This window comes from Biomphalaria glabrata, chromosome 17, assembly GCF_947242115.1.
Source record: "Biomphalaria glabrata chromosome 17, xgBioGlab47.1, whole genome shotgun sequence".
NCBI classification, from domain to species: domain Eukaryota; kingdom Metazoa; phylum Mollusca; class Gastropoda; family Planorbidae; genus Biomphalaria; species Biomphalaria glabrata.
Genome location: NC_074727.1, coordinates 5745254 through 5758335, shown reverse-complemented (window position 1 = coordinate 5758335; position 13082 = coordinate 5745254). Strand labels below are relative to the sequence as shown.

Here is a 13082-nt window from a genome sequence, read left to right as displayed (position 1 = left end):
GTATTTAAAAAGCTCCCTCAAAATATCTGGAACGTTGTACCAAAATTAATTTAAACTTCAAACCCAGTGTTTAATGTAAGGATTTGCTTTGCATCGGGTTTTGCCCTTAGCGGGCGTTTGAGGTGACAATCGTTTACATTTCGGCCCATTTTTTTTTCCTTGTCTGTTCATAAAAACCATTGGTAGTATTATAGGAATGGGGGGGGGGGAGAGAGAGTTTGGTTAAGTAATAGGGATAGCTCAGATTGTTACTAATTAAAATTTCGATACAGCTGCAAATTATTCAATTTTCTCAAAGCTTAATATGTTTTTATTTTGTATTGTATTTAAAATATGTAATATCAGCACATCTCTACAGACACTGAAAATGCAAAGGTCCCTATCTACCAATGTTGTAGATTCACTATATTTAAATACTAATTAAGTATGGATTAATCATATTTTAAAGTTTAATTTTAATTCTTTATACTTTAATATTTGTGAAATGTGAGAAGTTATAATAATAATAATAAAGAAGAAAAAAAAAAGCCCACAAAAGAGGCGAGAAGGCCCAAATAAGAGGCATATAAAGCCCAAAAAAAGAGGCGAAGAAAAAAGGCCCAAGGATTCCTATGATAAAGCTAAAATTGAATAGCGCAAATTCTGAAGTTTCCTTAAAAAAAAAAACAACTAGTGATGTAGATTCACTATTTTATATACTATTTAAGTATAGGTTAATCACATTTCACAATTTCTGTTTAATTCTTTATACTTAACTATTTACGAAATGTGAGAACTTATAAATTAAAATAATGATAATAATAATAAAAAGCCCACAAAAGAGGCAGGAGGACCCAAAAAAGAGGCAAAGAAAAGAGGCCTAAGGCCCAAGGATTCCTATGATGACAAAGCTAAAATTGAATAGCGCAAAGCTGAGGTTTCCTTTAAAAAAAAAGAGCAAAAAAAAAACAACAGTATTATATGGTCTGGATGTAAAACAGTATAATATGGTCTGGACGTAAAACAGTATAATATGGTCTGGACGTAAAACAGTATAATATGGTCTGGACGTAAAACAGTATAATATGGTCTGGACGTAAAACAGTATAATATGGTCTGGACGTGGATGCGTTAACCTGCTTGTCTTGTGTGATTTTTAACTTTACCCATCCCTTAGTCTGTTGGACCGTTGGGGCACCAAGCATGACTCGTCGACCGTCTTTCTCCATTCCTCCCTCTCTCTCTCTCTCTCAATGGCATGCTCGTCCATTCCTTTATGTTGTCCTCCCATCGCTTTGTGCCTCTTCTTCTTTTTCCTGGTACTGTTCCCTGAAGGAAGGTCTTTGCAAGCCCAGAAGATCTTGTAATGCCATAAATTTTGATCTTGCGTTTTTTTTTTTTAAATATAGTTAGCAGGTCATCATGGGGTCCAATCACTGCAGTAACGCTGTCTCTAATCTCTTGGTTTGTGATGCGGTCTTTGAATGTGATACCTAGGATCCTTCTGTAGCATCTCTATTCCATTGCTAGGATCCTCCTTGTGTGTTAGAATACATGAAGGTATAATCTGAATAATCTATTTCATTGGTGGCAGCGCTCAAGACAAATAAAAAGTTGATATCAAAGTCGTATTTTTTAAATATTTTTTTTTTTGGATACTGGTAGTGATCTCCAAAGAAATAGAAATTAGATAATTATTTCTAGTTTTTTTTATATATAATATATATATATATGTGAGAATCAGACGTCAGCAGAATTTGCTGAACAAATGCTTCAAGTAATTTATCCTTAAATAAATTACGAGGCTAAAGCTATGAAGGTGCTTCCAATATGATTGGATACTAGAATGGCTTTTGGGCATTATTTCATCAGAAGAAGCTTCTCGCGCATTAAGAAATAGCTGCACTGGTTTCTTACTCTACTACTTAGAAGGCCAGAGAAATGTTCAGTAAATAAATGTTCGATCTATATACTGTTAAATAATGGACGTAGAACTAGATAATAGTTTGTACAAAGCTTGACACCTAGAAGTGTTTTAGAAATGTAAATGTGTAGAATGGGAACTTGGACTCATAAAACATTTCTTTTATATATTTGAAACTCCGTTAACTCGTTTCATTCTGTTCAGAAATTGTACAAACATTGACTTTTAATTCGTGTTGGAGTTCCAACAGAGTCAAAGAAGATTAAAAAGCTTCTTTAATTGCATTTGAATGTCTTTTGGTCAATGTCAATACATTCAGATTGCTCAATTGTTTTGTCATAGCCTACATTGTATTCGTCTTATTGGGGGAGGGGCCCACCAATATATTCTTGAACCCGGGCCCACGGGTATCATGCTACGCCACTGTTTGTAGGTGGAAAGACCTCAATCAACTGGTTGAAAAGAATGTCTGTATCCTAAAGTTATAGTATGAAGTTAAAAAGACTAGACTCACTATTGTGATAGAAATTGAGATGACCCTCTTACTGGTTCTATGTTTCAGAGTTTAATTGAGCTAAGAATGTAGTTTCAGCCAAGGTTGATCGTTAGGACATACACTACAAGTTTAAAGTCATATTTCTTCAAGCGAGACCGTTAACACCAGACAACACACAAGTGGACTTACTCTTAGGGCCAATGAGGGCCATGGCCCCTCTAAAAAGCTCCTTCCTCTTAGGTTTGTTGATATTTGCAACGTGCAGAGCTGCAAAGGTGAGCAAAGTTTGTGTTTTTTACTTTGTACTTTTATAATTATTATAACTCTGACCCGTGTGAGAATTTTATAATTGTTATAACTCTGACCCGTGTGAGAATTTTATAATTATTATAACTCTGACCCGTGTGAGAATTTTATAATTATTATAACTCTGACCCGTGTGAGAATTTTATAATTATTATAACTCTGACCCGTGTGAGAATTTTATAATTATTATAACTCTGACCAGTGTGAGAATTTTATAATTATTATAACTCTGACCAGTGTGAGAATTTTATAATTATTATAACTCTGACCCGTGTGAGAATTTTATAATTATTATAACTCTGACCCGTGTGAGAATTTTATAATTATTATAACTCTGACCCGTGTGAGAATTTTATAATTATTATAACTCTGACCCGTGTGAGAATTTTATAATTATTATAACTCTGACCCGTGTGAGAATTTTATAATTATTATAACTCTGACCAGTGTGAGAATTTTATAATTATTATAACTCTGACCAGTGTGAGAATTTTATAATTATTATAACTCTGACCAGTGTGAGAATTTTATAATTATTATAACTCTGACCAGTGTGAGAATTTTATAATTATTATAACTCTGACCAGTGTGAGAATTTTATAATTATTATAACTCTGACCCGTGTGAGAATTTTATAATTATTATAACTCTGACCCGTGTGAGAATTTTATAATTATTATAACTCTGACCAGTGTGAGAATTTTATAATTATTATAACTCTGACCCGTGTGAGATCACTGAGATATTTCCCCAACCAACAAAAATATTGGCATCGTGTTTCTCCTTCAAAACCTTACTTTTTATTAGTTTTTTTTTTATTGAATTGGGTGAATTGTCAAATATATTCCAGTTAAAACAGTACACGACACATTGACTCGAGAATGTCGGGGAACAGTATTACGAACAGTGGTAGGGCAAGACCTCAATTTGGGCCAAAAATAGTTTACAAGGTCCTCTTGCGCACACAAAATGATGATAAAAATTTGAAAGACTCCCATTATGGACAAGAAAAGAGGAACGAAACAAACGCCCATGTCATGCTTTTGGGGGCGCGGTGGCCGAGTGGTAAAGGGCTTGGCTTCCTAGCCGGAGAGCTCAGGGCTCGAATCCTAGTGAGGACGGATTTTTAATTTTGGTATTTTTAGGGCGCGTCTGAGTCCACTCTGCTTTAGTTGGAAAAAAAAATAAAAAAGGTTGGTCGTTGTGCTAACTACAAGACACCCTCGTTAACCGTGGAAAACAGAAATAGGTCTGAAAGAACTTTACTTTACATGTCCTGCTTTTAGCCCTGCTGAACAGTGTTGTAATTTATCTTAAGGAACATATCTGCTTTGATAGATTAAACTGCAAAAGCTAAAAGTCTTTCCTGACCCACTTTGCGGGGTATTTTTTTTTTTAAAGATTATTATTAGTTTTACTGTTGAAAAGCTCTTTTTAGAGGCGACTGTAGGCTACTTAAGATTTTTTTTAACAACATTCGAACGACCATTAAAATATTTGGGTAAATTTTGTTTTGTTTCATGTATTGGTGTAGCTGCTTAACATCTTCAATGAAAATGTGTAAATTAGGGTTCAAGTTTTGTAAATTCCTAATATCTTTCGTTAGAGTGGCGTTCACTGAATCTCTCCCACTCGTAAGGCTAGTTCCTCTCTTCACATACTTTATAATTTGCTTAAATTATAGACTCAAAGGCGGCCTCAGGCGGTGGCGAGTGGGGCGACTGCTATTGAGAGAATCTTGTTGTCACCGCCAGCCCATCGTGTAAAGTATTCGTGGTCCTGATATTACACTCGCCCAGGGCCCCGCGCACCGCTAAGATCGCCTCTGATAGAAAAGACCAAAATGTTGATATTGTTTATTATAGAATCAATCATTGTATTTTAAAGAATCAATAACTGTATCTGGACGCTACAATAATAATGTAGCAATATGCGTGAATCAGGCTGGAGAACTAACAACTTGGCAGAATTTAAGTCACTGTTTATCTTCTTATCTTATATAATACAGACGTTACTTCAAAAAAGAAGATGATTACGTCCTACGCGTCATGCATTTAGTCATGCATATTAACCAATGACTTAAATCAAGCATGACTAGATTCATGTCTGTAATTTATACAAGTGCAAGAATAAAAATATCTAGGAACAACCATCAACTACAAACTGAAATGGAGTGAACACTGCCAAAACATCTACACAAAAATTCACCATCGACTCTTCTATCTTAGAAAGCTAAGCAAATTTAACATCGACAAAACAATTATTAAACTTTTTTATACAGCAACCATCAGCTGTCTAATTAACTTTGCCATCACCTGCTGGTATGGTAATACTTCACTGGCACAAAGACTTAGACTAAATAGACTAATTAAAAAAGCATCGCATATCACTCGAATACAGCTACCATCTCTTGAAGAGCTTTTTCTTGAAAGATGCCTTTCCAAAACACTCTCGATTCTTAAGGACAGCCTTCACCCATTAAACCACTGTTACATAAGATCTGAACGAAGTGGTCGTCTCCTTTCCATTAGGACTAAAACAGAAAGATTTTAAAATTCCTATATCCCACTTTCGGTCAGAGTGTTACAAGATCATATGTCGTCATCGAGAAGTACATAAAAGTCAAACTCATAAAGCGCTGGTTGTGAGTGTGTATGTGTTTCGTGTGTGAATGTTGTTCGAAATTTTCAACTATGCTGTTATTGCACAGTAGTTACGCTGATGTTGTCAATTGTTGTCAAACTGAATTTCCATTTGATTGGATCGATAAAATTATCTTATCTTATCTCTTATCTTATCTTATAAGACAAGAATAGACTTCATTAGCTACCGGTTAGCTCTGAAATTATTTGATTGGATCAATAAAATTATCTTATCTTATCTCTTATCTTATCTTATCTTATATTATATTATAAGACAAGAATAGACTTCATTAGCTACCAGTTAGCTCTGAAATTATTTTCAATATCTAACGCGATATTTTGTAACATTTTGACTTCAAACAGCCAAACATCACCATTGCTGAGAAGGTGGTCAAGCTGTACGAAGACGTCATGTCACCAACAGTCCTGACAACAGTCCAGTGCGAAGACCCGATCGACAAAACGGACCCGGTAGCCTTTGGGGCCATCAAACCGACCACAAACTGCGAAAAGTGTTTTCTTGTTCTGCCAGTTGACTTGGGTTCGTATGCGGTTTATAATTGTTATGGTGAGGGTATTGTTTATAATGTTGGTTATTATGTTTATATTATATTTATATATTTTTAATTAACGTACGTTTACAATGTTTAAAATATTTGGGGGATCGATATAGTTTAGAATGGGAGATTTTATAAGAATGGAAGATTTTATAAGAATGGGAGATTTTATTAGAATGGGAGATTTATAAGAATGGAAGATTTTAAAGTGGCTTGTCGCTATTGACTTTTTTTCCACTTAAAACTGCATTATTTTAATCTAATGATGCAATGAGATAAACAAAAATCGTGTTTGCTACCGGAGACTGGTAATTAATTCATGAAGTCCTAAGACCTGTAATGTTCTTCTTTGTGGAAAGGAGGAGGGGGGTTTAAAACTTTGCTGCCATAATGCCTAGATGTATATATATATAGGCCTAGATCAACAATAAAATACCTTTGATTATGATTACAGTAAATGAATCTAGCGGTATAATGAAGCAAGGGAAAGTTCCCCTTTCAGATCTTGCGAACAAAAGGGCAGACGATGTAAAGGTCATCTGTTTCTATGGCACACCTTTAACGAGGGTGTCATGTGGCCAGCACAAAGACCAACCGTCTTTACTTAGTTAGGGAAAAGAATAATGTAGTAGTAGACCCCAGCTAATGTATTTCTCCCTACTTTTTTTTTAATCTCCTCATCTATCATAATTAGATAAGCTATGTTTTTTTAAAGGTTAAACGATAATTTTTGTGCACTTTTTAGCCCTGTAGAATCAAATGTTCTCTCATGGGTCTCCAAGCTCTTCAGCTTTGTAGCTTTCATTTAGTTTGCGGTATTGACCTTCATTCGAGCGTCCTTGACATTGTTTTGTTTATGGTGAAATTCTCCAATGCTTTCACCTTTCATTTGCATTTTATTTCTTTCTCGGTGGCAGCTCTCGGAGAGTACGAGATCAAGTTTTTTCCATCTGTGGCGACCCTGGACTTCAACACCTGCCCGGAGTACAATCTGACCTTGACCTGTTCGAACAATGTTGACCCCGACACTTCTGACACCTTATACATCCGCCTTTATCCGAATTCGCCACCGGAGTTCACGCTCGGACTTGCAAGTAATAGAGCTAATAGAACTAATTGAACTAACAGAACTAAGACAGCTAATAGAATTAATAGAGCTAACAGTAGGCCTACTAATTGAGCTAAGAGAACTAAGATAGCTAATAGAACTGATAGGGCTAATAGAGCTAACAGAACTAATAGAGATAACAGAACTAACAGTTTTAGTAGAGCTAACGGAACTAATAGAACTAATAAAGCTAACAGAGAGTCTAGAGCTAACAGAACTAATAGAGCTAACAACTAACAAAAGTAATAGAGCTGACAGAACTAATATATACTTAGCAGAGTGATTAGAGCTTACATAACTAATGGAGCTAACAGAACTAATAGAACTTCTAGAGCTAACTGAACTAATAGAGCTAACAGAACTAATAGAGCTAACATAACTTACATTACTAAGTGGGCTAACAAAACTATGAGAGCTAACAAAGATAAATGAACTAATATAGCTGATAGAGCTAACATAGCGATTAGAGCTAAGAGCTAATAGAGATAAGCGCTTACAGAGCAAATAGAGCCAACACCGTGTGTTTGTTTTATATTAGAGTTAAAGAAATTGTAACTCATTTAGTATTTTGCTGTACACTACATAAGTACAGTTGACATACTACTGTTGGACCGAAGTATAAACACAGGACGTTTAGGCCACGAGGCCTTCATCAGCAACAAACAAAAAAAGAAAAAAAATTAACAAAAAATTGGCTTATATTTTAGATAGTACCTTATCGATTTTCACAGTCATGAATTCTGATTCCATATTTCTTATGAGAATATCAATATATCTCGAGTGTTGGGCCACCTTTAAGAGCGCTTTCAAACGCACAGATCTCCATAAAGAAGTCTCTAGCGGAGGTGATTGCATGACGTAGTAAAGTTCCCCTTGTGGTCTATAGGGCAGATGATGTAAAGGTCATCTGTTTCTGTGGCCTAAGGTTAACAAGGGTGTCATGTGACCAGCACAACGACCAACCGCCTTTACTTTTCCCTAACTAATGTCAGGTACCCATTAGAGCTGGGTGGACTCAGAGGCGCCGAAGATCCCGAAATTAAAAATCCCAGTCTTCACCAGGATTCGAACCCCGGTGCCCGGTTCGGAAGCCAAGCGCTTTACCGCTCAGCCACCGCGCCTCCTAAAAAGTAAAGTAAAGTTCCCCTTTCAGACCTTGTGGTCTATAGGGCAGATGATGTAAAGGTCATCTGTTTCTGTGGCCTACGATTAACAAGGGTGTCATGTGGCCAGCACAACGACCAACCGCCTTTACTTTTCCCTAACTAATGTCAGGTACCCATTAGAGCTGGGTGGACTCAGAGGCGCCCGAAGATCCCGAAATTAAAAATCCCAGTCTTCACCAGGATTCGAACCCCGGTCCCCGGTTCGGAAGCCAAGCGCTTTACCGCTCAGCCACCGCGCCTCCTAAAAAGTAAAGTAAAGTTCCCCTTTCAGACCTTGTGGTCTATAGGGCAGATGATGTAAAGGTCATCTGTTTCTGTGGCCTACGATTAACAAGGGTGTCATGTGGCCAGCACAACGACCAACTGCCTTTACTTTTCCCTAACTAATGTCAGGTACCCATTAATTGCATGGCGTACAAACTACTTATAAAATCTTTCCAAAAAATATTTTTAAAAAATTTCCATCAACATCGAAAAGAATATGAGCAATAGCAAGAAACTCTGCATCAGACCAAAGCGAAAATATGACTCCAAAGCCATTCTCGAAATCATAGGAAATGAGATTGACCACAAATTAGGTCAATTAGTTTAGAAAAGAATAACTTAGGCTGCCTGCTCTTGTCGTATGCTGGACTATCTTTTGGTGGTCGCGATGGGGTCACGGGTCTATAGTTCATACCCTGTCCGCTGCCTACTCCCGTCGACCTGCGAAAGGTTTGGATTAGGATGTTGGTTATCTTTATTTTTGGAGGAACATCTGAAGCAAGTAAAACAATTAAAATGTAAAACAGATTTCGCAAAATATGTGTTCATGAAATACTTGCGATAAAAATAATGGCTGTAACTCTTTTTTGAAGCGTCTCATTATTATTATGTCTACTGACCAAGGCCGTCTAGTATTATGCTCTTATACGGTCTTATCTTTTTTTTTTCTGCTTTCAGTTAACTTCGTTTTGGCCAACACCAAAAGTTATACCGCTAATCAGCTCATTTATCAAGTCGAGGCCACTGACCCAGACAATGATCCCATCTACTACACTATGAAGACGACGCCAGCTTCTTCAAGCTTTGCGATAGGATACAGTAAGTCACGTGATGATGTAGCTTAGATCTTTTGTTCAAAAGAAATATATCAGCATATTTAAACCTTTTCAGGACTGTGTTTATGTATCTCCCGAATAATGGAATAATACATTTATTTCTACAAAACAAGAAAAAAAACTTAAAAAAAAAACACATTTACAGCCATACATCTCAATGCTTTAAGATTTATTTATAAAGTATTTTAAATGTATCTAATTTCTCTTATTTTCTTAAATTTAGAATGCATATTTTGCGAAAAAAAAAATTGTTTAATGTGGAGACCTCTTTTAACTGACCACATTTGTTAGTGGTCATGTTGATCTCACGAACTTCGCCCAGTGCAAAAGAAACTAAGCCGCGTCAGCCAAGAGAAAGAAAAAGAAAGCTGTCCTGTCAGCTAAACCTAGGACAGATGCATATGCAAACTCTGCCGCTCCAGAATTGGCTTGATCCGGCACCTTCGACATAGTCGTCACGGAGGTCACGCTTGATCAGTCACTCCAAATTCTGCTCCATCTCAGGACGTAACCAAAGCCAGTCACTCACCTGGGCGCATCCATTGTCTTCCGAGACAGAAGGAGCCAAATATGTTGATCTCACAGATGTCTACCTTTACGCATTAGGACGGCCGTGGGCATAGACAAGCTATTAGCCGCCTAGGGCCTCCAATTGGTGGCGGCCTCGCAAATGTCACCAAACTATTTTTAAGAGAAGACATGGCTAATTTTGTGCCCTGTGATATTGTTGCAGTACTCTACGTTTTTAATCAATTGTGTCATTTTATTTTTCGCTGTTTTATTTTTTTCTAATTTTATTTTCGTTTGGGGCCACCAATTTCACCTGGCAAAGGGCCTTTAATTATCTAGAATTTAGGTCATTGGTTAATATGTATAACAAATGCATTCCGCTTAAGACGTGGCCCTAATCATCTTCCTTTTTTGAAGTAACGTCTGTATTATATAAGTATAAGATAAGAAAAAATGTAAGGCCGGCCCTGTTACTATCTTTAAGAAATAATCTAAACTCTTCTATTATTGTTTCAGCTTCTGGAGAGATTTACGCCCTAAATGACTTGGCCACTGAATGCTACAATTATACAACATTTGAAGTAACGTTATCCGATGGGAAACTCAACAGTGTGTCTCCACAGACCATCTCCGTGACATTAGGAGGTAAAAATAGACCTCCATTATTGTCAGTTTTTTAAAACTTTAAATGTAGACTAGAGACGCTGGATTCTCGTACAGATAGTATTTTACACTCTATTCCAGGGGTTCTCAACCTGTGGGTCGCGACCCCCTTGGGGGTCGATTGACCATTTACCAGGGGTCGCCTAAGACCATCGAAACTATGGATTGTTATTATCTATTCTTCTATTGCTGTATGTGTGAGTGTGTGTGGGGGGGGGGTCGCGGCAGAGTGGGGGATTGTAAAAAGGGGTCGCCGAACTTAAAAGGTTGAGAACCGCTGCTCTATTCAGACCTGTTTGTTGTCAAATCTCTATACTGGACACTTTTCTGAGAAGTTTGATAATCCAACTATTATATAAGTATTATAAAACACAAAAATAAAGACACATTTCTTATTTCATATGCTTGAACAAATTTGTACAAGTGCTCCTTCTTTCCTAATGCGATTAGAGAATGTAACGGGTTGCCTGAATCAGCCAGGAAAACCAACGACTTAGCAGAGTTGAAGTCATTGATTAACATGCACCACAAGGTTGACACATGACGTAGTTATCGTATTCTTTATTTAAATAACGTCTGTAATAAATAAGATAAGAAGATATACAAGCAAAAATATTTTTTCCAACTTCAGGATTTGAAAAAATGCGAATTAAACTATTTGATCCCTATGGCAGTAGCACAGACACACTCTCTCTCTCTCTCTCTCTCTCTCTCACTCTCTCACACACACACACACACACACGCACACAGACACACACACACACACACACGCGCGCGCGCGCGCAAGGACATCGCTGTTTGTAGTGCGGTCTTGCCACCTGTAAGTTCTTGATGGAGCGCAAGCATCTTTGGTGAAAGCGCTCAAGAAGTCTTAGTTGCTTTCTGTATAGTATTCATGTCTCTTGAGATGAACTCCATGGGTAGCAAGGCTGGAGGGGCCCGAAGAGCCTTGTATTCGTGTCTCAGATCCATGTAGAAGGATTGAGAGAAGTAAATGTTTATCGATGTGAGAGTGTGTGTGTGAGCGTGTGTTGTTTCCGACTTATTTCCCAAACCAAGTCATGTGGGTGTGTTTGAGTGAACATGCAAATATGACTGACTATGAGGATACGACTCGGCTGCTATGAGTCAAGTTCGCGAACTAACTTTTAGACATGCTGCTTGTCATTGTTTCTCTAGAAGTGAACAGTCGTCTTCAGGACCTCAGCGGTTCTCAACTTTTAAGCTCGGCGACCCCTTTTTACTATCCCCCACTCTGCCGCGACCCCCTTCCCCATTACATACACAGCAATAGAAGAATACACAAAATACAATCCATATTTTCGATGGTCTTAGGCGACCCCTTACAAATCGTCAATCGACACCTCAAGGGGTCGCGACCCACAGGTTGAGAACCCCTGACTTAGATGAAGCTTTCCTCAGAAATACCATTGTCCCAGACCTGACCTCCCCCCCCCCCCCATCTACACCTTCGTGGTCTGCTGATATTCAATGCGTTTTCTGTTTTCATACAGGTGCCAACAGATCTCCGTCAATCAAAAATTTAGATGCTGTAGGAAGATGGCCGGAGGATACTGCAGTGGGGACCACCCTACTGAACATTGACATCGACGATGACGCCCTCGCCAGTGTCACCCTCAGCTACACCACCATCCCGACGGACGCCATTTCACTCTTTGACTTGAACGGTTAGTGAGAATCTTACTATTCTTTGACTTGAACGGTTAGTGAGAATCTTACTATTCTTTGACTTGAACGGTTAGTGAGAATCTTACTATTCTTTGACTTGAACGGTTAATGAGAATCTCACTATTCATGTTAACATACTTTTGCCGTAATAACACTTGTGTCGGTGTGTCTTCAGATTCGTTATTCATGAAACCACACAGTGACACAGTAGTATTACAATGTTGTTGTTGTTGTTTTAATCTTAGAATTGAATAGTTGTGTGTCTTTTTCTTAAAATCACGTGATGATTGACCTAAAAGCATTTATTTAATTGTAACTAATGTTGGGCTCCTCCGCGCTGTCTTGTGTTAACACTCAAACAGTGGCGTAGCTAGGGTGGGTGGAGGAGGGGGGTGAATTTGAAAATCGTGCGGTTTGCGCGCTGGACTGTCGTTCGGATTTATCGATGGTCGAGGGTTCAAAACCTTTCCGCTCCCATCCCCCGTTTGGACTAGGAAGTAAACTATCTTCAACTCCCCAAATGAGTGGGTTTTTTTTACGTTACGTGTTGAATATTACGCAAATGCAGGGGCCCCAAAAGAGGTCAAGCCCCCGGGCCCCCAAATGATGGCAGATTCCTAGCTACGCCCCTGCACTCTAGTAACCCAACAAACTCGACGCTCATGACGATGACGGTTAATACGTTGAAAAGGTAACCGTGGCATGTGGTTCAGTTAAATATCTAGGTCAGTGGAGCTGCGGAGAGCTGAAGTCATCCTCTCACTTAAGCCGCCGAAAGTAGGTCTGTGTTTACATTCGTTACACCCTAAATTCTCTTTATTTTTTTTCAATTGTCACGTCATTGTCACGTCATTGTCGCCAAGCAAAAACTACTCTTTTTAGATGTATATAATTTAAAACAAGCAGTGTTGTAATGTCAACCATCGGAGAAGGGGACATAGT

At 38.0% G+C, this 13082-nt stretch overlaps 1 protein-coding gene across 2 annotated transcripts in view; it reads left to right on the top strand.

The window, feature by feature from the left end:
* The window catches only part of LOC106058583 (cadherin EGF LAG seven-pass G-type receptor 2-like), a 29536-nt gene that overhangs the window by 2928 nt on the left and 13526 nt on the right, over positions 1-13082 (top strand). For both annotated transcript variants that reach the window (XM_056015912.1, XM_056015913.1), the window contains exons 2-7: positions 2466-2674; positions 5711-5888; positions 6822-6998; positions 9121-9261; positions 10305-10433; positions 11966-12139. In XM_056015912.1, coding sequence (XP_055871887.1) covers positions 2600-2674; positions 5711-5888; positions 6822-6998; positions 9121-9261; positions 10305-10433; positions 11966-12139 — 874 coding nt within the window. In that variant the 5' untranslated portion in view covers positions 2466-2599. The remainder of the gene's footprint in view (positions 1-2465; positions 2675-5710; positions 5889-6821; positions 6999-9120; positions 9262-10304; positions 10434-11965; positions 12140-13082) is intronic.